At 40.3% G+C, this 27,152-nt stretch overlaps 1 protein-coding gene across 7 annotated transcripts in view; it reads right to left on the bottom strand.

The window, feature by feature from the left end:
- Positions 1 to 27,152, bottom strand: part of CEP70 (centrosomal protein 70) — a 107,125-nt gene that overhangs the window by 49,224 nt on the left and 30,749 nt on the right. For 6 of the 7 annotated variants that reach the window (XM_017955849.2, XM_009201624.4, XM_003895046.5 and 3 more), the window contains 4 exons: positions 25,086 to 25,159; positions 23,813 to 23,903; positions 23,571 to 23,694; positions 22,534 to 22,714 (listed from right to left, as the gene is read on the bottom strand). In XM_017955849.2, coding sequence (XP_017811338.1) covers positions 22,534 to 22,714; positions 23,571 to 23,694; positions 23,813 to 23,903; positions 25,086 to 25,154 — 465 coding nt within the window. In that variant the 5' untranslated portion in view covers positions 25,155 to 25,159. Of the gene's footprint in view, positions 1 to 22,533; positions 22,715 to 23,570; positions 23,695 to 23,812; positions 23,904 to 25,085; positions 25,160 to 27,152 lie in introns of those variants that run through there. The other variant, XM_009201628.2, reaches the window with a different exon arrangement.

Below are 27,152 nucleotides of genomic sequence, written 5' to 3'. Positions count from 1 at the left end.
GATAATCCACCATGATCAAGTGCGTTTTATACCAGGTATGCAGGGGTAGTTTAACATACAAAAGTCAATAAATGTGATATACCACATAAACAGAATTAAAAATAAAAATCACATGATCATCTTGATAAACTCAGAAAAAGCATTTGACAAAATCCAGGCCAGGCATGGTGGCTCACACCTATAATCCCAACACTTTGGGAGGCCGAGGTGGGCGGATCACCTGAGGTCAGGAGTTCAAGACTAGCCTGGCCAACATGGTGAAACCCTGTCTCTACTAAAAATACAAAAAATAGCCAGGCATGGTGGTGCATGCCTGTAATCTCAGCTACTCAGGAGGCTGAGGCAGGAGAATCACTTGAAACTGGGAGGCGGGGATTTCAGTGAGCCAAGATCATGCCACTGCACTCTAGCCTGGACAACAGAGTGAGACTGCATATGAAGAAAAAAAACATCCAGCATCCCTTTGTGATTAAACCCCTCAGCAGAATCAGCATACAAGGGACATACCTCAAAGTAATAAAAGTCATCTATGATAAACCCACAGCCAACATAATACTGGAAAAGTATAATGAAAGCATTCCCTTTGGGAACTGGAACAAGACAAGGATGCCTACTCTCACCACTTCCGTTGAGAACTGGAACATGACAAAGATGCCTACTCTCACCACTTCTATTCAATAATACTACTGGAAGTTCTAGTCCGAGCAATCAGACAAGAGAAAGAAATAAAGGGCACCCAAATTAGTAAACAGAAAGTCGAACTGTTGCTGTTCACTGACAATATGATTGTACACCTAGAAAACTCTAAAGACTTTTCCAAAAAGCTCCCAGAACTGATAAATGAATTCAGCAAAGTTTCAGGATACAAAATTAATGTACACAAATCAGTATCTCTGCTCTACACCAAGAGTGACCAAGCTGAGAATCAAATCAATAACCCCTTTTACAACAGCTGCAAAAATAAAATAAAATAAAGTACTTAAGAATATACCTAACCAAGAAGGTGAAAGACCTCTACAAGGAAAATTACAAAACACAGCTGAAAAAAGATCATTGACAACACAAACAAATGGAAACACCTCCTATGCTCATAGATGGGTAGAATCAATATTGTGAAAATTACCATACTGCCTAAAGCAATCTACAAATACAATGCATTCTCATCAAACTACCACCATCATTCTTCACATAATTAGAAAAAACAATCCTAAAATTCACATGAAACCAAAAAAGAGCCCGCATAGCCAAAGCAAGACTAAGCAAAAAGAACAAATCTGGAGCATCACATCATCTGACTTCAAACTATACTATAATGCTATAGTCACCAAAACAGCATGGTCATGGTATAAAAATAGGCACAAAGACCAATGGAACAGAACAGACAACTCAGAAATAAAGCCAAACACTTATAGCCAACTGATCTTCAACAAAGCAAACAAAAACATAACGAAAGCAAACAAAAACATAACGTAAGCAAAGGACATCCTATTCAGCAAATGGTGCTGGGATAATTGGCAAGCCACATGAAGAGGAATAAAACTGGATCCTCATCTCTGACCTTATGAAAAAATCAACTCAAGGCCTCACGCAGTGGTTCATGCCTGTAATCCCAGCACTTTATGAGGTGGAGGTGGGTGGATCATCTGAAGTCAAGAGTTCAAGACCAGCCTGGCGAACACTGTGAAACCGCGTCTCTACTAAAAATACACAAATTAGCTGGTCATGGTGGCAGGCACCTGTAATCCCACCTACCTGGGAGGTTGAGGCAGGAGAATCACTTCTACCCAGTAGGTGGAGGTTGCAGTGAACCGAGACTGCACCATTGCACTCCAGTCTGGGTGACAGATTGAGACTCCATTTCAAAAAAAAAAAAAATCAACTCAAGATGGATCAAGAACTTAAATGACTTAAATCTAAGACCTGAACTATAAAAATTCTAGAAAATAGTATTGGAAAAACCCTTCTAGACACTGGATTAGGCAAAGATTTCATGACCAAAGACCCAAAAGCAAATGAAACACAAAGATAAGTAGGTGGGACTTAATTAAACTAAAGAGTTTTTGCACGGGAAAAGGAACAGTCAGCAGAGTAAACAGACAACCCACAGAGTGAGAAAAAATGGTCACAAGCTATACATCCGACAAAGGACTAATATCCAAAATCTACAAGAAACTCAAACAAATTAGCAAGAAAAAACAAATAATCCCATCAAAAAGTGAGCTAAGGATATGAATAGAGAATTCTCAAAAGAAGATATACAAATGGCCAACAAACACATGAAAACACGCTCAACATCACCAATGCAAAAGTGAAATGCAAATCAAAACCACAATGTGATACCACCTCACTCCCACAAGAATGGCCATTATCAAAAAATCAAAAAACAATCAATGTTGGTGTGGATGTGGTGAAAAGGGAAAACTTCTACACTACTGGTTGGAATGTAAACTAGTATAACCACTATGGAAAACAGTCTGGAGATTCATTAAAGAACTAAAAGTAGAACTACCATTTGATACAGCAATCCCACTACTGGGCATCTACCCAGAGGAAAAGCAGTCATTATACAAACACGCAATTCATATAATGTATAACATTATACAAAAGCACAATTCACAATTGCAAAAATGTGGAACCAGCCCAAACACCCATCAATCAACAAGTAGATAAAGAAACTGTGGTATGCATACACGATGGAATACTACTCAGCCATAAAAATGAATGAATGAATGGCATTCGCAGCAATCTGGACAGGACTGTAGACTATTATTCTAAGTGAAGTAACTCAGGGATGGAAAACTGAACATATGTTCTCACTCATAAGTGGGAGCTAAGCTATGAGAATGAAAAGGCATGAGAATTATACAACGGGCTGGGCGCGGTGGCTCACACCTGTAATCCCAACACTTTGGGAGGCCAACGTGGGTGGATCACGAGGTCAGGAGATCAAGACAATCCTGGCCAACATGGTGAAACTCCATCTCTACTAAAAATACAAAAATTAGCTGGACATTGTGGCAGGAGCCTGTAGTCCCAGGTACTCAGGAGGCTGAGGCAGGAGAATTGCTTGAACCCGAGAGGCAGAGGTTGCAGTAAGCTGAGATCATGCCACTGCACTCCAGCCTGGGTGACAGAGTGAGACTCCGTCGCAAAAAAAATAAAAAATAAAAAAAATAAAAAAGATACAATGGACTTTGGGAATTCAGGGGGGAAAGGGTTAAAAGGGGGTGAGGAATAAAAGACTACAAATTGGGTTCAGTATATACTACTTGTGTGATGGGTGCACCAAAATCTCACAAATCACCACTAAAGACATTATAAATGTAACCAAAAACTATCTGTTCCCCCAAAGCCTATGGAAATTTAAAAAAAATTAAAAAAGAAACAAGACATAACAGATCAAGCCCACAAAGAACATCCAACATTAGAATTATCAGACACAGACAATTTAGTGCCCAGCTAAATATACAAAAATTAGTTGGGCACACACCTGCAATCCCAGCTACTCAGGTGACTGAGGTGAGAGGACCACTTGATCCCAGGAGGGATCCCAGGAGTGCACCACTGCACTCTAGCTCTTAAGGAAGTAAAAGAGAATTCCTGTTCTGTAAATAATAGACTAGGTAATTCAGACCAATTCTCCTACTGAGAAAAACTTCAAAAAGATGATCAAAAAGTTTGTAAATCTGTTTGAAAGTGCTAACAAGGAAATGAAAATTACAGGGCCATGATACTGGAGAAAAAGGAAAATCGGCCAGGTGCGGTGGCTCATGCCTGTAATCCCAGCATTTTCGGAGGCCGAGGCAGGTGGATCACCTGAGGTCAGGAGTTCGAGACCAGCCTGGTCAACATGGTGAAACCCTGTTTCCACTAAAAGTACAAAAATTAACTGGGTATGCTGCTGCACGCCTGTAATTTCAGCTACTCAGGAGGCTGAAGTGGGCAAATCGCGTGAACCTGGGAGGTGGAGGTTGCAGTGAGCTGAGATCGCACCACTGCACTCCCGGCTGAGAGACGGAGCAAGACACCGTCTCAAAACAAAAAAAGAAAAAAGAAAAAAGAAAGAAAAGAAAAGAAAAGGAAAAGGAAACCCAAAGTAGTGAGTCTAGCTTTTGGAGCCACATTTCCCACAGGTGTGTTTTCAGACACCTGAAAAGGTGTCAGAAGATAAGAAGGTGACCAGAGATATTTTCACTTATGCCTGGCAGGGATATGAAAGAAAAATTAGACACAAAGGCCTAACAGAAGGGAAGGTCCTAGGAAACTTTTCACACTACACCCTAGGAATAATGATGAACTAGAAATATACTAGTTTTCTTTGGGACTGAGGTATATTTCAAATCATCACAATCTCTAAAGCTGGATTAAGATGATCCCAGATTACTAGTACACCTAGATGTCTACCAGAAGCAATCATGATTACCTCTAGGGTAAAATAACACCACAGCAGACCTCCACTTATTTCTACAGCAGTTCCTATACAAAGCTCAGCGCTCAGTAAAAAACAACCAGGCACACCAGGAGTAAAAATAGCATAAAAGGAAACCTACAAAAACAACAGGCTATAAAAAATAATCCACTGAGAACCAGAGTCAAATTATCAGACATACTGACTTTTAAAAATTGAGGTGAAGTTCACATAACATAAAATAAACGATTTTAAAGTGAACAATTCAGTAGCATCTAGGGCATTCACAATATTATGCAGCCACCACCTCTATCTTGTTCCCAAAATCAGACACAGATTTTAAAAATAAGTAAACTTAATATATTCAGAGACACAAAACAGAGAATTTCAGCAGAAAGCTGGAAACCAAAGCAAAACCACTAGAAATTCTAAAACTAAAAAACACAATAACCAAAAGAAAATATCCAGAATAAAGTATCAAAAGACAAAAGGAAGAAACATAAAGAATAAACATGAGCACGCCCAAGATGGCCGAATAGGAACAGCTCCAGCCTCCAGCTCCCAGCATGAGTGACCCAGAAGACGGGTGATTTCTGCATTTTCAACTGAGGTACCAGGTTCATCTCACTGGGGCGTGTCGGACAGTTGGCGCTGGTCTGCAGTGGACCAGCGAGAGCTGAAGCAGGACGAGGCATCGCCTCACCTGGGAAGCACAAGGGGGAAGGGGATTCCTTTTCCTAGCCAAAGGAAATTGAGACACACAACACCTGGAAAATCGGATAACTCCCACCCTAATACTGTACTTTACCAAGAGTCTTAGCAAACGGCACACCAAATTATATCTCACACCTGGCCCAGAGGGTCCCACGCCCACGGAGCCTTCCTCATTGCTAGCACAGCAGTCTGAGATCTAACTGCAAGGCAGCAGCAAGGATGGGGGAGGGGCGCGTGCCATTGCTGAGGCTTAAGTAGGTAAACAAAGCCACAGGGAAGCTCGAATTGGGTGGAGCTCACCACAGCTCAAGGAGGCCGGCCTGCCTCTGTAGACTCCTCCTCTGTGGACAGGGCATAGCTAAACAAAAAGCAGCAGAAACCTCAGCAGAGGTAAATGCCCCTGTCTGACAACTTTGAAGAGAGCAGTGGATCTCCCAGCATGGAGGTTGAGATCTGAGAACGAACAGACTGCCTGTTCAAGTGGGTCCCTGAGCCCTGAGTAGCCTAACTGGGAGATATCCCCCACTAGGTGCAGACCAACACCTCACATGGCAGGGTACACCCCTGAGACGAAGCTTCCAGAGCAAGAATCAGACAGCAACATTTGCTGTTCAGCAATATTCTATTTTCTGCAGCCTCCACTGCTGATACCCAGGCAAACAGGGTCTGGAGGGGACCTCAAGCAAACTCCAACAGACCTACAACTGAGGGTCCTGACTGTTAGAAGGAAAGCTAACAAACACAAAGGACACCCACACCAAAACCCCATCAGTACATCACCATCATCAAAGACCAAAGACGGATAAAACCACAAAGATAGGGAAAAAGCAGTGCAGAAAAGCTGGAAATTCAAAAAATCAGAGCACATCTCCCCCTCCAAAGGAACGTAACTCATCACCAACAACGGAACAAAGCTGGACGGAGAATGACTTTGACGAGTCGAGAGAAGAAGGCTTCAGTCGATCAAACTTCCAGAGCTAAAGGAGGAACCACGTAACCAGCACAAAGAAACTAAAAACCTTGAAAAAAGAATGGATGAATGGATAACTAGAATAATCAAGGCAGAGAAAACCCTAAAAGAACTGATAGAGATGAAAACCGTTACACAAGAACTGCATAACAAATGCACAAGCTTCAGTAACCGACTCGATCAACTGGAAGAAAGAGTATCAGCAATTGAAGATCAAATGAATGAAATGAAGCAAGAAGAGAAGTGTAGAGAAAAAAGAGTAACAAGAAATGAACAAAGCCTCCGAGAAATATGGGATTATGTGAAAAGACCAAATCTACATCTGATTGGGGTGCCTGAAAGTGACGGGGAAAATGGAACCAAGTTGGAAAACACTCTTCAGAATATCATCCAGGAGAACTTCCCCAACCTAATAAAGCAGGCCAACATTCAAATTCAGGAAATACAGAGAACACCACAAAGATACTCCTCGAGAAGAGCAACTCCAAGACACATAATTGTCAGATTCACCAAAGTTGAAATGAAGGAAAAAATGTTAAGGGCAGCCAGAAAGAAAGGTCGGGTTACACACAAAGGGAAGCCCATCAGACTAACAGCGGATCTCTCAGAAGAAACTCTCCAAGCCAGAAGAGAGTGGGGGCCAATATTCAACATTCTTAAAGAAAAGAATTTTAAACCCAGAATTTCATATCCAGCCAAACAAAGTTTCGTAAGTGAAGGAGAAATAAAATCCTTTACAGACAAGCAAATTCTTAGAGATTTTGTCACCACCAGGCTTGCCCTACAAGAGATCCTGAAGAAAGCACTAAACATGGAAAGGAACAACCGGTACCAGCCATTGCAAAAACATGTCAAAATGTAACATTCATCGATGCTAGAAAGAAACTGCATCAACTAGTGAGCAAAATAACCAGCTAATATCATAATGACAGGATCAAGTTCACACAAAACAATATTAACCTTAAATGTAAATGGACTAAATGCTCCAATTAAAAGACACAGACTGGCCAATTGGATAAAGAGTCAAGACCCATCAGTTTGCTGTATTCAGGAGACCCATCTCACACGCAGAGACACACATAGGCTCAAAATAAAGCAAAATCTACCAAGCAAATGGAAAACAAAAAAAAAGCAGGGGTTGCAATACTAGTCTCTGAAAAAACAGACTTTAAACCATCAAAGATCAAAAGAGACAAAGAAGGCCATTACAATATGGTAAAGGGATCAACTCATCAGGAAGAGATAACTATCCTAAATATATATGCACCCAATACAGGAGCACCCAGATTCATAAAGCAAGTCCTTAGAGACTTACAAAGAGACTTAGACTCCCATACAATAATAATGGGAGACTTTAACACCCCACTGTCAACATTAGACAGATCAACGAGACAAAAAGTTAACAAAGATATCCAGGAATTGAACTCAACTCTGCACCAAGTGGACCTAATAGACATCTACAGAACTCTCCACCCCAAATCAACAGAATATACATTCTTCTCAGCACCACGTCACATTTATTCCAAAATTGACCACATAGTTGGAAGTAAAGCACTCCTCAGCAAATGTACAAGAACAGAAATTATAACAAACTGTCTCTCAGACCACAGTGCAATCAAACTAGAACTCAGGACTAAGCAACTCAATCAAAACCGCTCAACTACATGGAAACTGAACAACCTGCTCCTGAATGACTACTGGGTACATAACGAAATGAAGGCAGAAATAAAGATGATCTTTGAAACCAATGAGAACAAAGATACAACATACCAGAATCTCTGGGACACATTTAAAGCAATGTGTAGAGGGAAATTTATAGCACTAAATGCCCACAAGAGAAAGCAGAAAAGATCTAAAATTGACACCCTACCATCACAATTAAAAGAACTAGAGAAGCAAGAGCAAACACATTCAAAAGCTAGCAGAAGGCAAGAAATAACTAAGATCAGAGCAGAACTGAAGGAGATAGAGACACAAAAAACCCTCCAAAAAATCAATGAATCCAGGAGCTGGTATTTTGAAAAGATCAACAAAGTTGATAGACTGCTAGCAAGACTAATGAAGAAGAAAAGAGAGAAGAATGAAATAAACGCAATAAAAAATGATAAACGGGATATCACCACCAACCCACAGAAATACAAACTACCATCAGAGAATACTACAAACACCTCTATGCAAATAAACTAGAAAACCTAGAAGAAATGGATAATTTCCTGGATACTTAGACTCTCCGAAGACTAAACCAAGAAGTTGAGTCCCTGAACAGACCAACAGCAGGCTCTGAAATTGAGGCAATAATTAATAGCCTACCAACCAAAAAAGCCCAGGACCAGACAGATTCACAGCCGAATTCTACCAGAGGTACAAGGAGGAGTTAACACCATTCCTTCTGAAACTATTCCAATCAACAGAAAAAGAGATGAATCTTCCCTAACTCATTTTATGAGGCCATCATCATCCTGATACCAAACCCTGCCCAGAGATACAACAAAAAAAGAGAATTTTAGACCCATATCCCTGATGAACATCGATGTAAAAATCCTCAGTAAAATACTGGCAAACCGAATCCAGCAGCACATCAAAAAGCTTATCCACCATGATCAAGTGGGCTTCATCCTGGGATGCAAGGCTGGTTCAACATACACAAATCAATAAACGTAATCCAGAATATAAACAGAACCAAAGACAAAAACCACATGATTATCTCAATAGATGCAGAAAAGGCTTTTGACAAAATTCAACAGCACTTCATGCTAAAAACTCTCAATAAATTCGGTATTGATGGAACGCACCTCAAAATAATAGCTATTCATGACAAACCCACAGCCAATATCATACTGAATGGGCAAAAACTGGAAGCATTCCCTTTGAAAACTGGCACAAGACAGGGATGCCGTTTCTCACCACTCCTATTCAACATAGTGTTGGAAGTTCTGGCTAGAGCAATCAGGCAAGAGAAAGAAATAAAGGGTATTCCGTTAGGAAAAGAAGAAGTCAAATTGTCCCTGTTTGCAGATGACATGATTGTATATTTAGAAAACCCCATCATCTCAGCCCAAAATCTCCTTAAGCTGATAAGCAACTTCAGCAAAGTCTCAGGATACAAAATTAACGTGCAAAAATCACAAGCATTCTTATACACCAATAACAGACAAACAGAGAGCCAAATCATGAATGAACTTCCATTCACAATCGCTTCAAAGAGAATAAAATACCTAAGAATCCAACTTACAAGGGATGTAAAGGACCTCTTCAAAGAGAACTACAAACCACTGCTCAGTGAAATAAAAGAGGACACAAACAAATGGAAGAACATACCATGCTCATGGACAGGAAGAATCAATATTGTGAAAATGGCCATACTGAACAAGGTAATTTATAAATTCAATGCCATCCCCATGAAGCTACCAATGAGTTTCTTCACAGAATTGGAAAAAACTGCTTTAAAGTTCATATGGAACCAAAAAAGACCCCGCTTTGCCAAGACAATCCTAAGCCAAAAGAACAAAGCTGGAGGCATCATGCTACCTGACTTCAAACTATACTACAAGGCTACAGTAACCAAAACCGCATGGTATTGGTACCAAAACAGAGATATAGACCAATGGAACAGAACAAAGCCCTCAGAAATAATACCACACATCTACAGCCATCTGATCTTTGACAAATCTGACAAAAACAAGAAATGTGGAAAGGATTTCCTATTTAATAAATGGTGCTGGGAGAATTGGCTAGCCATAAGTAGAAAGCTGAAACTGGATCCTTTCCTTACTCCTTATACGAAAATTAATTCAAGATGGATTAGAGACTTAAATGTTAGACCTAAAACCATAAAAACCCTAGAAGAAAACCTGGGTAATACCATTCAGGACACAGGCATGGGCAAGGACTTAACGTCTAAAATACCAAAAGCAAAGGCAACAAAAGCCAAAATTGACAAATGGAATCTAATTAAACTAAAGAGCTTCTGCACAGCAAAAGAAACTACCATCAGAGTGAACAGGCAACCTACAGAATAGGAGAAAATTTTTGCAATCTACCATCAGAGTGAACAGGCAACCTACAGAATAGGAGAAAATTTTTGCAATCTACTCATCTGACAAAGGGCTAATATCCAGAACCTATGAAGAAGTCAATCAAATTTACAAGAAAAAAACAAACAACCCCATCAAAAAGTGGGCAAAGGATATGAACAGACACTTCTCAAAAGAAGACATCCAAAAAAAAAAGAAGACATCCATACAGCCAACAGACACATGAAAAAATGCTAATCATCACTCGCCATCAGAAAAATGCAAATCAAAACCACAATGAGATACCATCTCACACCAGTTAGAACGGCAATCATTAAAAAGTCAGGAAACAACAGGTGCTGGAGAGGATGTGGAGAAATAGGAACACTTTTACACTGTTGGTGGGACTGTAAACTAGTTCAACCATTGTGGAAAACAGTGTGGCGATTCCTCAAGGATCTAGAACTAGAAATACCATTTGACCAAGCCATCCCATTACTGGGGATATACCAAAAGGTTTATAAGTCATGCTGCTATAAAGACATACGCACACGTATGTTTATTGCGGTACTATTCACAATAGCAAAGACTTGGAATCAACCCAAATGTCCATCAGTGACGGACCGGATTAAGACAATGCAGCACATATACACCATGGAATACTATGCAGCCATAAGAAAGGATGAGTTCGTGTCCTTTGTAGGGACATGGATGCAGCTGGAAACCATCATTCTTAGCAAACTATCACAAGAACAGAAAACCAAATACTGCATGTTCTCACTCATAGGTGGGAACTGAACAATGAGATCACTTGGACACAGGAAGGGGAACATCACACACCGGGTCCTATTGTGGGGAGGGGGGGAGATAGCATTAGGAGATATACCTAATGTAAATGACAAGTTAATGGGTGCAGCACACCAACATGGCACATGTATACATATGTAACAAACCTGCACATTGTGCACATGTACCCTAGAACTTAAAGTATTTAAAAAAAAAAAAAGGTGGAAAGTTTCACTCCAAAATGAGCTTTGAGTAACAAAAATACAAAAAAGAATAAACATGAAAGACATAGGGTAGTCAATGATAAATACTAATGGAATTGGACTCCTGGGGAAATTGAAAAGAGAAAATGGGGCAGAAACAATATTTGAAGACATAATAGCTAAGAATGTACCCAAACTGACAAAAGACATCAAGCTACACATTCAAGAAATGCTGCAAAATCAAAGGAAGATAAATCAAAAGAAAACTTGCCTAGGCACAAAGTAAAAATGCTTTAAAACAAAAACAAGCTGCGTATGGTGGCTCATGCCTGTAATCCCTGCACTTTGGGTGGCCAGGGCGGGCAGATCACTTGAGTCCAGGAGTTCAAGACCAGCCGGGCCAACATGGTGAAACTCCATCTCTACCTAAACATACAAAAATTAGCTGGGCACACACCTGTAATCCCAGCTACTCAGGTGACTGAGGTGAGAGGATCACTTAATCCCAGGAGGCGGAGGGTGCAGTGAGCCAAGATTGCACCACTGCACTCTAGCCTGGACAACAGAGCAAGACTCTGCACCAAAAACAAAAAACAAACAAACAACCAAAAACAAGGATAAAAATAGTAAAGGTAGTCAGAGATATTATAAATTGCCTTCAAAGGAGCAGCAAATAGATTGACAATTGAATTCTCAGCAGAAACAATGGAATCTAAGAGATAATGGAATATTTCAAAGTTATTTCAAAGAAAGTAACTACCAACTTATAATTCTATACCCAGTGAAAATATTCATCAAAATTAAGGTGACAAATACCAAGGGTTGATGAGGACAAAAAGAAACTAGAAATCTCATACACTGGTCAGAATGTAAAATGATAAAGCTACTTTGAAAAAGTCTGATAGTTTCTTAAAAACTTAAATGTGAGGATTGCTGCCAAGATGGCTGAAAAGGAATAGTTCCGGTCTGCAGCTCCCAGTGAGATGGACACAGAAGGCGGTTGATTTCTGTGTTTCCAAACTGAGGTACCAAGTTCATCTCATTGGGACTGGTTGGACAGTGGGTGCAGCCCACGGAGGGCGAACTGAAGCAGGGTGGGGTGTTGCCTCACCTGGGAAACACAAGGGGTCAGAGAACTCACTCTACTAGCCAAGGGAAGCCGGGAGGGACTATGCAGTGAGGAACAGTGCACTCCAGCCCAGATACTGTGCTTTTCCCAGTCTTCACAACCCGAAGACCGGGAGATTCCCTCTAGTGCCTACACCACTAGGACCCTGGGTTTCAATCACAAAGCTGGGTGGCCATTTGGACAGACACTGAGCTAGCTGCAGGAGTTTTTTTTTTTTCATACACCAGTGGCACCTGGAATTCCAGTGAGACAGAACCGTTCACTCCCCTGGAAAGGGGACTGAAGCCAGGGACCCAAGTGGTCTGGGTAGGTGGGTCCCATCCCCATGAAGCCCAGCAAGCTAAGATCTGCTGGCTTGAAATTCTTGCTGCCAGCACAGCAGTCTGAGGTAAACCTGGGATGCTTGAGCTTGGTGGGGTGAGGGGTATCTGCCATTGCTGAGGCTTGAGTAGGCAGTTTTACCCTCACAGAATAAACAAAGCCGCCTGGAAGTTCAAACTAGGCAGAGCCCACCGCCACTCAGCAAGGCCGCTGCGGCCAGACTGCCTCTCTAGAGTGCTCCTCTGTGGGCAGGGCATCTTTGAAAAAAAGGCAGCAGCCCCAGTCAGCGGCTTATAGATAAAACCCCCATCTCCCTGGGATAGAGCATCTGGGGGAAGGGGCAGCTGTGGGCACAGCTTCAGCAGACTTAAACGTCCCTGCCTGATGGCTCTGAAGAGAGCAGTAGATCTCCCAACATGGCATTCAAGCTCCGCTAAGGGTCAAACTACCTCCTCAAGTGGATCACTGAAGCCCGGGTCTCCTGATTGGGAGACACCTCCCAGTAGGAGCCGACAGACACTTCATACAGGAGAGCTCCAGCTGGCATCTGGCAGGTGCCCCTCTGGAACAAAGCTTCCAGAGGAAGGAACAGACAGCAATCTTTGCTGTTCTGCAACCTCTGCTGGTGATACCCAGGCAAACAGGGTCTGGAGTGGGCCTCCAGCAAACTCCAGCAGACTTGAAGCAGAGGGGCCTGACTGTTAGAAGGAAAACTAACGAACGGAAAGGAGTAGCATCAACATCAGCAAAAAAGACGTCCACTCAGAGACCCCCATCATAAGGTCATCAACATCAAAGACAAAAGGTAGATAAATCTACGAAGATGGGGAGAAACCAGCACAAAAAGGCTGAAAATTCCAAAAACCAGAACACCTCTTCTCCGAAGGATCACAACTCCTCGCCACCAAGGAAACAAAACCAAATGGAGAATGAGTTTGACAAACTCACAGAAGTAGGCTTCAGAAGGTAGGTAATAACAAACTCCTCTAAGCTAAAGGAGCATGTTCTAACCCAATGCAAGGAAGCTAAGAACCTTGAAAAAAGGTTAGACGAATTGCTAACGAGAATAACTGGTTTAGAGAAGAACATAAATAACCTGATGGAGCTGAAAAACACAGCATAAGAACTTTGTGAAGCTGGTCAGGCGCGGTGGCTCACCCCTGTAATCCCAGCACTTTGGGAGGCCGAGGCAGGCAGATGACGAGGTCAGGAGGTCAAGACCATCCTGGCTAACACAGCAAAACCCAGTCTCAACTAAAAACACAAAAGATTAGCCAGACATGGTGGCAGGCATCTGTAGTCCCAGCTACTTGGGAGGCTGAGGCAGGAGAATGGTGTGAACCTGGGAGACGGAGCTTGCAGTGAGCCGAGATCGTACCATTGCACTCCAGCCTGGGCGACGGTGCAAGACACCGTCAAAAAAAAAAAAAAAAAAAAAAAAAAGAACTTCGTGAAGCATACACAAGTATCAACAGCCGAATTGATCAAGCAGAAGAAAGGATATCAGAGATTGAAGATCAACTTAATGAAATAAAGCAAGAAGACAAGATAGAGAAAAAGAAATGAAAAGGAATGAACAAAGCCTCCAAGAAATATGCCACTATGTGAAAAGTCCAAATCTGCGTTGGATTGGTGTCCCTGAAAGTGATGGGGAGAATGGAACCAAGTTGCAAAACACTCTTCATGACACTATACAGTAGAACTTCCCCAACCTAGCAAGACAGGCCAACATTCATATTCAGGAAATACAGAGAACACCACAAAGATACTCCTCAAGAAGAGCAACCCTAAGACACATAATCGTCCAATTCACCAAGATTGAAATGAAGGAAAAAATGTTAAGGGCAGCCAGGGAGAAAGGTCGGGGTTACCCACAAATGGAAGCCCATCAGACTAACACTAGATCTCTCTCCAGAAACCCTACAAGCCAGAGAAGAGTGGGGGCCAATATTCAACATTCTTAAATAATTTTCAACCCAGAATTTCATATCTAGCCAAACTAAGCTTCATAAGTGAAGGAGAAATAAAATCCTTTACAGACAAGCAAATGCTGAGAGATTTTGTCACCACCAGGACTGCGTTAAAGAGCTCCTGAAGGAAGCACTAAACGTGGAAAGGAACGACTGGTACCAGTCATCACAAAATCATACCAAACTGTAAAGACCACAGTCCTGATGAAGAAACTGCATCAACTAACAGGCAAAATAACCAGCTACCATCATAAAGACATGATCAAATTCACACATAACAATATTAACCTTAAATGTAAACGGGCTAAATGCCCTATTTAAAAGACACAGACTGGCAAATTAGACACTCAAGACCCATTCGTGTGCTATGTTCAGGAGACCCATCTTACTTGCAAAGACGCACATAGGCTCAAAATAAAGGGATGGAGGAATATTTACCAAGCAAATGGAAAGCAAAAAAAAAAAAAAAAAAGCAGGGGTTGCAATCCTAGTCTCTCATAAAACAGACTTTAAACCAACAAAGATCAAAAGAGACAAAGAAGGGCATTGCCTAATGGTAAAGGGATCAGTGCAACAACAAGAGCTAACGATCCTAAATATATATGCACCCAATACAGGAGCACCCAGATTCATAAAGTTAAGTTCTTAAAGAGACCTACAAGGAGACTCAGGCTCCTACACAGTAATAGTGACAGACTTTAACACCCCACTGTCAATATTAGACAGATCAATGAGAAAGAAAATTAACAAGGATATTTAGGACTTGAACTCAGCTCTGGACCATGCGGACCTCATAGACATCTACAGAACTCTCCACCCCAAATCAACAGAATATACATTCTCAGCACCACATCACACTTATTCTAAAACTGACCACATAATTGGAAGCAAAACACTCCTCAGCAAATGCAAAAAAACCAGAAATCGTAACAGTCTCTCAGACCACAGTGCAATCAAATTAGAACTAAGGGTTAATAAACTTACTCAAAACCGCACAACTACATAGAAACTGAACAACCTGCTCCTGAATGACTACTGGGTAAATAACAAAACAAGGCAGAAATAAAGATGTTCTTTGAAACCAATGAGAACAAAGACACAATGTACCAGAATCTCTGGGACACATTTAAAGCAGTGTGTACAGGGAAATTTATAACACTAAGTGCCCACAAGAGAAAGCAGGAAAGATCTAAAATAGGCACCCTAACATCGCAATTAAAAGAACTGGAGAAGCAAGCACAAACAAACTCAAAAACTAGCAGAAGACAAGAAATAACTAAGATTACTGCAGAAATGAAAGGGCTAGAGACATGAAAAACTCTTCAAAAAAAATCAATGAATCCAGGAGCTAGTTTTTTGAAAAGATCAACAAAATAGATAGACCGCTAGCCAGACTAATAAAGAAGAAAAGAGAGAAGAATCAAATACACACAATAAAAAATGATAAAGGGGTTATCCCCACTGATCCCATAGAACTACAAACTACCATCAGAGAATGCTATAAACACCACTACACAAATCAACTAGAAAATCTAGAAGAAATGGATAAATTCGTGGACACATACATCCTCCCAATTCTAAACCAGGAAGAAGTTGGAATCCCTGAATAGATCAATAACAGGCTCAATAATTAACAGCCTACCACCAAAAAAAGTCCAGGACCAGATGGATTTACAGCCAAATTCTACCAGAGGTATAAAGAGGAGCTGGTACCATTCCTTCTGAAACTATTCCAATCAATAGAAGAAGAGAGAATCCTCCCTAACTCATTTTATGAGGCCAGCATCATCCTGATACCAAAGCCTGGCAGAGATACAACAAAAAAAAGAAAATTTCAGGCCAATATCCCTGATGAACATCGATGTGAAAATCCTCAATAAAATACTGGCAAACCGAATCCAGCAGCACATCAAAAAGCTTATCCACCAAGATCAAGTTGGCTTCATCCCTGGGATGCAAGGCTGGTTCAACACATGCAAATCAATAAACGTAATCCATCACGTAAACAGAACCAAAGGCAAAAACCACATGATTATCTCAATAGATGCAGAAAAGGCCTTTGACAAAATTCAACAGCGCTTCATGCTAAAAACTCTCAATAAACTAGGTATCGATGGAACGTATCTCAAAATAATAAGCTATTTATGACAAACCCACAGCCAATATCATACTGAATGGGCAAAAACTGGAAGCACTCCCTTTGAAAACTGGCACAAGAATGCCCTTCCACACCACTCCTATTCAACATAGTATTGGAAGTTCTGCCCAGGGCAATCAGGCAAGAGAAAGAAATAAAGGGTATTACAAATAGGAAAAGAGGAAGTCAAATTGTCTCTGTTTGCAGATGACATAATTGTATATTTAGAAAAGCCCAAAATCTCCTTAAGCGGATAAGCAACTTCAGCAAAGTCTCAGGATACAAAATCAATGTGCAAAAATCACAGGCATTCCTATATACCAATAAGAGACAAACAAGGCTAAATCATGAGTGAACTCCTATTCACAATTGCTACAAGGAGAATTAAATACCTAGGAATACAACTTACAAGAGATATGAAGGACCTCTTCAAGGAGAACTACAAACTACTGCTCAAGGAAATAAGAGAGGATACAAACAAATGGAAAAATATTCCATGCTCATGGATAGGAAAAATCAATATCGTGAAAATGGCCATACTGCCCAAAGTAATTTATAGATTCAGTGCTATCCCCATCAAGTTACCATTGACTTTCTTCACAGAATCAGAAAAAACTACTTTAAATTTCACATGGAACCAAAAAAGAGTCTGCATAGCCAAGACAATCCTAAGCAAAAGGCTGGAGGCAACACACTACCTGACTTCAAACTATAGTACAAGGCTACAGTAACCAAAATAGCATGGTACTGGTACCAAAACAGATATATAGATCAATGGGACAGAACAGAGGCCATAGAAATAACACCACACATCTACAACCATCTGATCTTTGACAAACCTGACAAAAATAAGCAATGGGGAACAGATTCCCTATTTAATAAATGGTGTTGGGAAAACTGGCTAGCCATATGCAGAAAACTGAAACTGGACTCCTTTCTTATACCTTACACAAAAAATTAACTCAAGATCGAATAAACACTTAAACGTAAGACCTAAAACCATAAAATCCCTACAAGAAAACCTAGGCAATACTATTAAGGACATAGGCATAGGCAAAGACTTCATGGCTAAAACACCAAAAGCAAAGGCAACAAAAGCCAAAATAGACCAGTGAGATCTAATTAAACTAAAGAGCTTCTGCACAGCAAAAGAAACTACCATCAGAGTGAACAGGCAACCTACAGAATGGGAGAAAATTTTTGCAATCTATCCACCTGACAAAGGGCTAATATCCAGAATCTATAAAGAACTTAAACAATTTTGCAAGAAAAAAACAACCCCCTCGAAAAGTGGGTGAAGGATATGAACAGACACTTCTCAAAAGAAGACATTTATATGGCCAATAAACATGTGAAAAAAAGCTCATCATCACTGGTCATTAGAGAAATGCGAATTAAAACCACACGATATCATCTCACACCAGTTAGAATGGTGATCATTAAAAAGTCAGAAAACAACAGATGCTGGAGAGGATGTGGAGAAATAGGAACACTTTTACACTGTTGGTGGGGGTGTAAATTAGTTCAATCATTGTGGAAGACAGTGTGGCAATTCCTCAAGGATCTAGAACCAGAAGAAATACCATTTGACCCAGCAATTCCATTACTGAGTATATATCCAAAGTATTATAAATAATTCTACTATAAAGACACATGCACACGTTTATTGCAGCACTATTTATGACAGCAAAGACTTGGAGCTAACTCAAATGCCCATCAGTGATAGACTGGATAAAGAAAATGTGGCACATATACATCATGGAATACTACGCAGCTGTGAAAAAGGATGAGTGCATGTCCTTTGAAGCTGGAAACCATCATTCTCAGCAAACTAACACAAGAATGGAAAACCAAACACCGGCACGTTCTCACTTATAAGTGGGAGTTGAACAATGAGAACACATGGACACAGCAAGGGGAACATCACACACCGGGGCCTGTCGGGGGGTGGGGGGCTAGGGGAGGGATAGCATTAGGAGAAATACCTAATGTAGATGATGGGTTGATGGGTGCAGCAAACCACCATGGCAAGTGTATACTTATGTAACAAACCTGAACGTTCTGTACATGTACCCCAGAACTTAAAGTATTAAAAAAAAAAAAAAAAAAACTTAAATGTATACTTACCATATAACTCAGGAATTCCAATTCTAGGTATCTACCCAAGAAAACTGAAAGCGTATGTCCACACAAATATTTGAACATACAGTTTACAAGAGCTTTCTTTGTAATAGCCAAAAACTAGAAACAACTAAAATGTCCATCAACAGATGAATGGATAAACAAACTGTGGTATATCCATACAATGGAGTACTTCTCAGCAATAAAAAGGAATAAACTATGGATATGTGCAACTACATGGGTGAATCTTGAAATAATTATGCTGAATGAAAAAAACTGAATATCAATTATATCAATAGCCCATGCCATCTGAATTGTCTTTTCCCAAAAGTCTTTCAATATACCTCAAACATTTGCAAATTTCCTTGACCTCTTTGCATATACATCCAAAACCAATGTTTCCTTTCTCCCAACTACAAAACATGCAGCACTAAACCATTCTAAAATTGGAAGCAACTGTATACCAAAAATAGAATAATGTGCCTTAAACTATGAAATAATTATTCTCCACAGGCACTTTCATCTTCTCAAGAAAGCAAAGATTGCCGGGCGCGGTGGCTCAAGCCTGTAATCCCAGCACTTTGGGAGGCCGAGACGGGTGGATCACGAGGTCAGGAGATCGAGACCATCCTGGCTAACACGGTGAAACCCCGTCTCTACTAAAAAATACAAAAAAAAAAAAACTAGCCGGGCGAGGTGGCGGCGCCTGTAGTCCCAGCTACTCGGGAGGCTGAGGCAGGAGAATGGCGTAAACCCGGGAGGTGGAGCTTGCAGTGAGCCGAGATCCGGCCACCGCACTCCAGCCTGGGCAACAAAGCGAGACTCCGTCTCAAAAAAAAAAAAAAAAAAAAAGAAAGCAAAGATTGATTTGATTAGTATGGTCAAGAATAGAAGCTGACACCTCAAAACATGCCACTTTGGTATAAGGATTATTCTGAGTTGAAGGCAACTAAGACAATAACACGAGAAAAGCTCTCTGCCCTTCCTTTATTAGCCTAAAGGAGTACATAAATTTGTACAGAAATTAATCCAGTGACAACCCTGGATCCTTATTAGCCCAGAGGTGGCACTAGAGGACTCTACATAACCAACTTTACTGACTAGTCCTTATCTTCCATTAGTCCCTGATATATTTACCTTCCCACAATTTGCTTCCCTAGAGACTCAAAGTCTTTTTCCTTTGTCTTGCCACTTCTCTGAAAATTTACTGGTGGTGGCTGTTGTTAAGATGCTATAGAAGTCCAAGTTCTAGCAATCTCTTTGAGCCCAACATCCATGGGTTTCTCCCATGTATATATGATACAAACATATTCATAAACTTGTTTGTTTTTCACTTGCTAGGCTTTTGTTATAGAGCCCTGATTGAGAATCTGAAAGGACAGAAGTAAAAATATTTTTTCCTTCTCTATAATAGAATGAGATGTTTGACTAGTATGAAATGAGGCAACCTAACAACATTCAGGGACAGCAATTCCTTGGGTTTGTGATTTCTGTTGACACTCTATAAAGTACCCATCAGAGACTTAAAAAAACAAACAACTAATTTCAGTTGATCATATTAGGACAGATAGCCTTCCCCAACCCCAGGTATCCACTCCTCAATCCTATTTGCCTTTCCCCTTCTATGGGTGACTGAAACATGAAACCTCCTCTGTACCAATTTATAAGCTACAGGACAAATCTTTGGGACCTGGAACAAAGAGCTAAAGGCATGATAAATCATTTATGATAGATGAAACCATTTGATAGAAAATACATGGCATTACATTCAAGTCACCCCTTATCAATGAACTCTCATGTATCTGTTCTTTGAAGTGCTTAAAACCCTGGTAAATTTGTAAGCCTTGTGTTTCTAATAATTTAATTTTGTTATTAATTATATCTCAACCTCTCTGAAAGATAAATAGATATCTTCCCCAACAAAGACCACTGGTCTTCCCTGCTCTGAACTTGTTCACTCAGCCAAAGACCCAGCACAGCACCTTTACAGCTTCTGATGGCTGCTTTTTCACACCAATAAGTCAATGATTTAAAGAGCGTCAGATTTCTACTTGCCCTATAAGAGCAAGGTCAAAACCAATGCATACAGAAAATATTTCCAAAATACCCCTCCTTTTAGAGAGATGTTATAAATATACTATCGATGAGGAAAGCAACCTTGTTAACAAAGCCAACCTAGGCCAGGCGCAGTGGCTCACGCCTATAATCTCAGCACTTTGGGAGGCTGAGGCGGGTGGATCATGAAGTCAGGAGTTCGAGAACAGCCTGGCCAAGATAGTGAAACTCCGTCTCTACTAAAACACAAAAAATTAGCCAGGCATGGTGGTGCATGCCTGTAGTCTCAGCTACTTGGGAGGCTGAGGCAGGAGAATCGCTTGAACCTGGGAGGCGGAGGTTGCAGTGAGGCTAGATCATGCCACTGCACTCCAGCCTGGGCGACAAAGCTGAACTCTGTCTCAAAAAAAAAAAAAAGCCAACCTAAAAATATTGCATTCTAATAGTAGAGGAGTTTGTCAAACAATGTCTTCTCTGAAACTATGATCAATATCAGCAGCTCTAGTACTGCCTGCCCCAAGCTGGCACATAAACAAGGTCAGAGCACCAACTGCCTCTATCCTCATACTAGAGCTCCCTAGTATGTCTGGTTAATTCTCTCGGACTCCATGGAATTTATACTAACTCATCTGATCCTTCCAATACTGCCAGCATACACTGAGGGGACTTCCAGACCCTGCCTGATGAATACTGCTCCCTTTTAGATAGCCTGAACTCACATATGCAAAGGTATATATAGTGTTGTGTCAGCAAAACCACTAAAATAAGAACTTAATGTTTATAATGATATAATGTTGGTAAAGATCAGAAACATCTCACACAACTAAACATTAGTTACCAGCACAAGATTCATTTCCTTTAATCACAATAAACACCCAAGTTTTAAGTTTTTAAAATTAGAAAGTTAATTATTTAATGTCATAAAATTGCCATTTCTGTTTTAGACATAAAAAGTTGTAGATGCCAGCCAGGTGCAGTGCCCCACACCTGTAATCCCAGCACTTTGGGAGGCCGAGGCAGGTGCATCGCTTGAGCTCAGGAGTTTGAGACCAGCCTAGGTAACATGGCAAAAGCCTGTCTCTATAAAAAATATAAAAATTAGCCAGGCATGGTGGCATGTGCCTGTAGTCCCAGCTACTCCAGAGGCTGAGGTGGAAGGATCACCTGAGCGCAGGAGGCAGAGGTTGCACTGGGCCGTGATTGCGCCACTGCACTCCAACCTGGGTGACAGAGCCAGACGCTGACTCAAAAAAGTAAATAAATAAAGTTGTAGAAGCCTAATAGATATCCAGTAGAGATATCAAGTAGGCAACTGGATATGAGTCTGGAATTTGGGGAGAGGACAGGGCTATAGATATAAATTTTGGATCCTATATTAGATTGAGATTACCAAGGGAATCAAAGTATATAGGAAAGAGAAAAGATCCAAAGACTGAGCACTGGGGAATTCCAATTTGAGCACTGTCTCACTAAGAGGCTAGGAAGATGAGGGAAAAAAAACAGCAAAAGAAATTAGAGAATGATCAGTGAGGTCAGAGGGAAACAAAGAGGACATTCTGGAAATCAAGTGAAGAAAATTTCAAGGTAGCAGTGATAGGCCAAAAAAGGTAAAAACCACTGAATCAAACAACATGGAAGTCACCTGGGACCATAATGAGCTGTTTTAGTACTAACTAACCATCATCTAGGAATTCATAACTCAGTACCTGTAAAGTTTTCTGCTCCTTTTGAAGATCTTTTATTTTATTCTGTTGCTGGCAAGCCCTATTTAGTGATTCATCCTCCAATTCACCAATTTTGGATTTCACACTCTCCATAATTTGTTCCAAGTCATTAGCTCGTTGTTCTTGATTGGTTGCTCGGCTGTGCTCTAGCTGAAGTTCATTTCTAAGTTAAAAGACATACAATTTCTTCCCTTAGTATTAAAAATAAATCAAATTACCAAACATATCCATATAACAACATATTGACTTTCTAAAGTTTCTTTGCATTCTCTTTATCCAAAATGCTTGGAATCAGAAGTGATTCATATTTCAGATTTTTCAGATTTTGGAATATTTGCATCGTACTTACTAGTTAAGTATCTCAAATCTGAAAATCCGAAATCCAAAATGCTCCAATAAGCATTTCCTTTAAGCATCATGTTGGTGCTCAAAAAGTTTCAAATTTTGGAGCCTTTCAAATTTTCAGATTTGAGATGCTCATCCTGCAACAGAAACTAATAGAAGAAATATAGGGTACCATTAAACATATATGCTAAGCTATTACCAAAAGATTTACCTATTAAAATTTTACCTACAAAAATATTTTTTTTGTTTTTTTTGTTTTTTTTTTTGAGACAGAGTCTCGCTCTGTGGCCCAGGCTGGAGTGCAGTGGCCGGATCTCAGCTCACTGCAAGCACTGCCTCCCAGGTTCCCGCCATTCTCCTGCCTCAGCCTCCCACGTAGCTGGGACTACAGGCGCCCGCCACCTCGCCCGCCCGGCTAGTTTTTTGTATTTTTTAGTAGAGACGGGGTTTCACCGTGTTAGCCAGGATGGTCTCGATCTCCTGACCTCGTGATCCGCCCATCTCGGCCTCCCAAAGTGCTGGGATTACAGGCTTGAGCCACCGCGCCCAGCCAAAAATATTTTTTAGTTTAATATTTAATCAAAATGGGAAATTAAATTTCAAGACTGTTTTCAATGCAGTTATTTTTAGAATGCATACAAACAATTCAAAAGAAATATTTTCCATTTTCTTACCTAAGCTGCTGATTAGTTTCTATAAGCTCCTGTATCATGTTCTGTTGACGTGATGTTTCTTCCACCAACAATTTCAAATTCTGTCTCATCCTTTGTGATGACTGTTTGTCAAAAATGATGAGATCTACATTTTAAAAAGTATGTAATACAGATAGTAAAAATAAAAGGCAAAAGATTTAAGATAAAAAAATTTTAAGGAGAAATACTTTTTACCTTAAGCAGCAAGAATAGGATCTAATTACCTTTGAGATCTGTTCTTTTGACTAGAGACAAAGGTTTTAAGCCATGCATCATCAATAGCACATTTATGCTTTCCCATTCTGCTTCTTCCTGCTACAATTACAAAGAGAGGAAAAAGGGTCAACTTTAAGACATAAAGTGAAGAAATTCTCTCATACATAATTTCCTGCATTTTCAGGATAGAACATTTTCTTCAAAAGTTTTAAGTATAAATGTTTATGCATATACAATATCCAAAAAACACATTTATTGTTTCTAGCAAAATTAGTAATAGACTAGAAGTATGTAAATAAGCACAAATTGTCGCATTATACAGAATACTCACATGTAGGCCTCAATGGACAAAACTAACAACAATAAAAACACCTTGCAATTTCAGTGAATCAAACAATTCTAAGGTTTTAGATTTAATAAGCCAAACCACGCCCTGCTCAGAATAAACAGCTGCACACTAGGCTATAATAACTGAATAGTAAAGAAAAGGTGAGTCACTTCTAAGTATCACTTTCATAATGACTAGGGTCACAAAAAAATCAAAACATACCTGACTAGTTGGAGCCAATATTTCAGACAGCTCCTTGTCAAATGGACAAGGTCTAACTATAAAAAGGAGCCTGTCCATCTGGATAACTGACTCTAACAGAATCATACTGAAAGATGCTCTCAAAGTCAAATAAATCTTTCTTTTTGACTGTTGACTTTTTCCTCCTTTTTTTGACACCTCCTCCCACTCATAACTTTTCCTTCATTTATGCTTTAGTCTTTCTGATCACAGAGTTTAACTACGTGGTAGACACAACTAAAATTATCACTGATGTTTGTTTTAGGAGCCAAAAGCTCTGAGTTAGTGTCTCAGAACATCTACTGTAACTCATAAAAATAAAATGCTCTATACATAATAAAGTCACATATTTTGGATGATTAACTTATACATATTGTTCCCTGATACCTCTTACATTTTAAGGTAAAGTAATTGTAAATTCTGAAAATAGCTGGGAATGGCATTTTCCAAAGTACATGCTACAGAACACTAATCTAATGAAATGTTCATCAAACTAGTGTTAAGTAGGTATGAAATGTTGTATACTAAATCCTCCCTTTGGAGACTGATATTGTGAAGTCTTAGAGTAATTAAACCATTTCATAGTCTTTAACCCAGCATTTCCCAAAATTATGAGAAAAGAATCCTTTTAAAGTCAAATTTTCCTGTTTGCAGATGTAGCATTCTTTGGCACATATTTTGAGAAGCAATGTCTTAAAATATTTTAAGTTTACCTGTTTTTCAGTCATGAGTCTATCTGACGGTTGATTGGAATCCTGAGGTTTAGGGGCTACCGGAAACATAGTTTCTTTTGTAGAATCAAAAGAATGAAAAAAGACAAAAAGTGCAATAAGAGTTAAAGAAAAGTATATTTAAAAGAATCCACTTCTCTTGCAGGGCAATTCAGGTCATTCCTGCGTCAAAACTTTATGACTTCTTACATAGCAGATTGTAAGACTCATTTGAATAAACCCTATCTTATAATGTTCTCCTCTGGAAATAAAGCATTCTGGGATTTTACACATATACCACACACACACATACTCTGTCCTGTCCCACCACCCACCACAGAATGAAGGAAATATCTAACTGTATAATGTGAAAAGCATGTGACATTAATAAACTGTTAACTTTTGGAAGATGCTTCTTTCAGTTCTTTATGCTGCATTCAGAAAAATACAGAAGACATACTCCTCCAAATAGAGGATACACTGATGAAGTATAATGCATAACTGGTACCCAAGAACAAAGGAAAGAATGGAGTAGAAGCAGCATTTGAAGAGCTAATGGCTAAGAAAAATTTGAGAATCAATGAAAGACACAAATCCACACATTCTAGAAACCCAACATACTGCAACTGGGATAAAGTAAAAAAGAAAAAAGAAAAAAAAAGTCAGTCATACCTAGACATATCTTCAATGTGCTGAAAGAAAATAATTGCTGATCTAAAATTCTAAAGCCAGTGAAAACATTCATTAATGAATAATAAAGGCAAAAGTAATATATTTTCAAATACATGACACAAAATAAATCTGAGAGTTCATCGAATCTGCTCTGTAAAAAAATTCTAAAGAAGATGCTTCATGCAGAAGACTCCCTGATAGAAAAGCAGAGATATAGAAAAAAATAGAGCAAAAAAATGAGTGAGTCTAAACACAGACTACATAACGAGATCTTGTGAAGTTTAAAATATACAATTAAAGTGCACAATAACAGAAATATATTAGCTGAGAGTAGGGCAAATGGAGTAACAGTGTTCTCAGTTTGTTTACAATCCAGGTGGACACTGGTAAAGGTATCTGTTAACATTGGGCTTTTGAATAAGTTAAGGATGGTTGAGAATTTCTAGGACATCAACTGAAGAATCAAACAGAAGCATATAATTTTCTAACTAGTAAAGGGGAAAAACAAGACTATAATGATGGATTTTAAAAAATACACCCAAGTCCAAGATGGTTGAATATGAACGGCTCTACTCTGCAGCTCCCAGTGTGATTGATGCAGAAGACGGGTGATTTCTGCATTTCCAACTGAGGTACCTGGTTCTTCTCATTGGGACTGGCTGGAAAGCAGGTGCAGACCACAGAGGGCGAGCCGAAGCAGGGCGGGGCATCACCTCACCCAGGAAGCACAAGGAGTCAGGGTATTTCCCTTTCATAGCCAAAGGAAGCCATGACAGACTGTACCAGGAAAATCGAGACACTGCTACCCAAATACTGCGCTTTTCCAATGGTCTTAGCAAATTGCAAACCAGGAGATTATATCCCATGCCTGGCTCAGCAGGTCCCACGTCCACGGAGCCTTGCTCACTGCTAGTGCAGCAGTCCGAGATTGAACTGCAAGGTGGCAGCCTGGTTGAGGGAGGGGCGTCCACTATTGCTGAGGCTTGAGTAGGTTAACAAAGCAGCCAGGAAGCTCGAACTGGGTGGAGCCCACCACAGCTCAACGAGGCCTGCCTGCCTCTGTGGACTCCACCTCTGGGGGCAGGGCATACCTGAACAAAGGCAGCAGAAACTTCTGCAGACTGAAACATCCCTGTCTGACAGCTCTAAAGACAGCAGTGGTTCTCCCAGCACGGTGTTTGAGCTTTGAGAACGGACAGACTGCCTCAAGTGGGTCCCTGACCTCCATGTAGCCTAACTGAGAGACACCTCCCAGTAGGACCCAACTGACACCTCATACAGCCGGGTGCCCCTCTGAGACGAACCTTTCAGAGGAAGGATCAGGCAGCAACATTTGCTGTTCTGCAATATTTGCTGTTCTGCAGCCTCCGCTGGTGATACCGAGGCAAACAGGTTCTG

This window comes from Papio anubis, chromosome 2 (assembly GCF_008728515.1).
Source record: "Papio anubis isolate 15944 chromosome 2, Panubis1.0, whole genome shotgun sequence".
NCBI lineage: Eukaryota > Metazoa > Chordata > Mammalia > Primates > Cercopithecidae > Papio > Papio anubis.
This window is presented reverse-complemented; position numbering and strand designations above follow the sequence as displayed.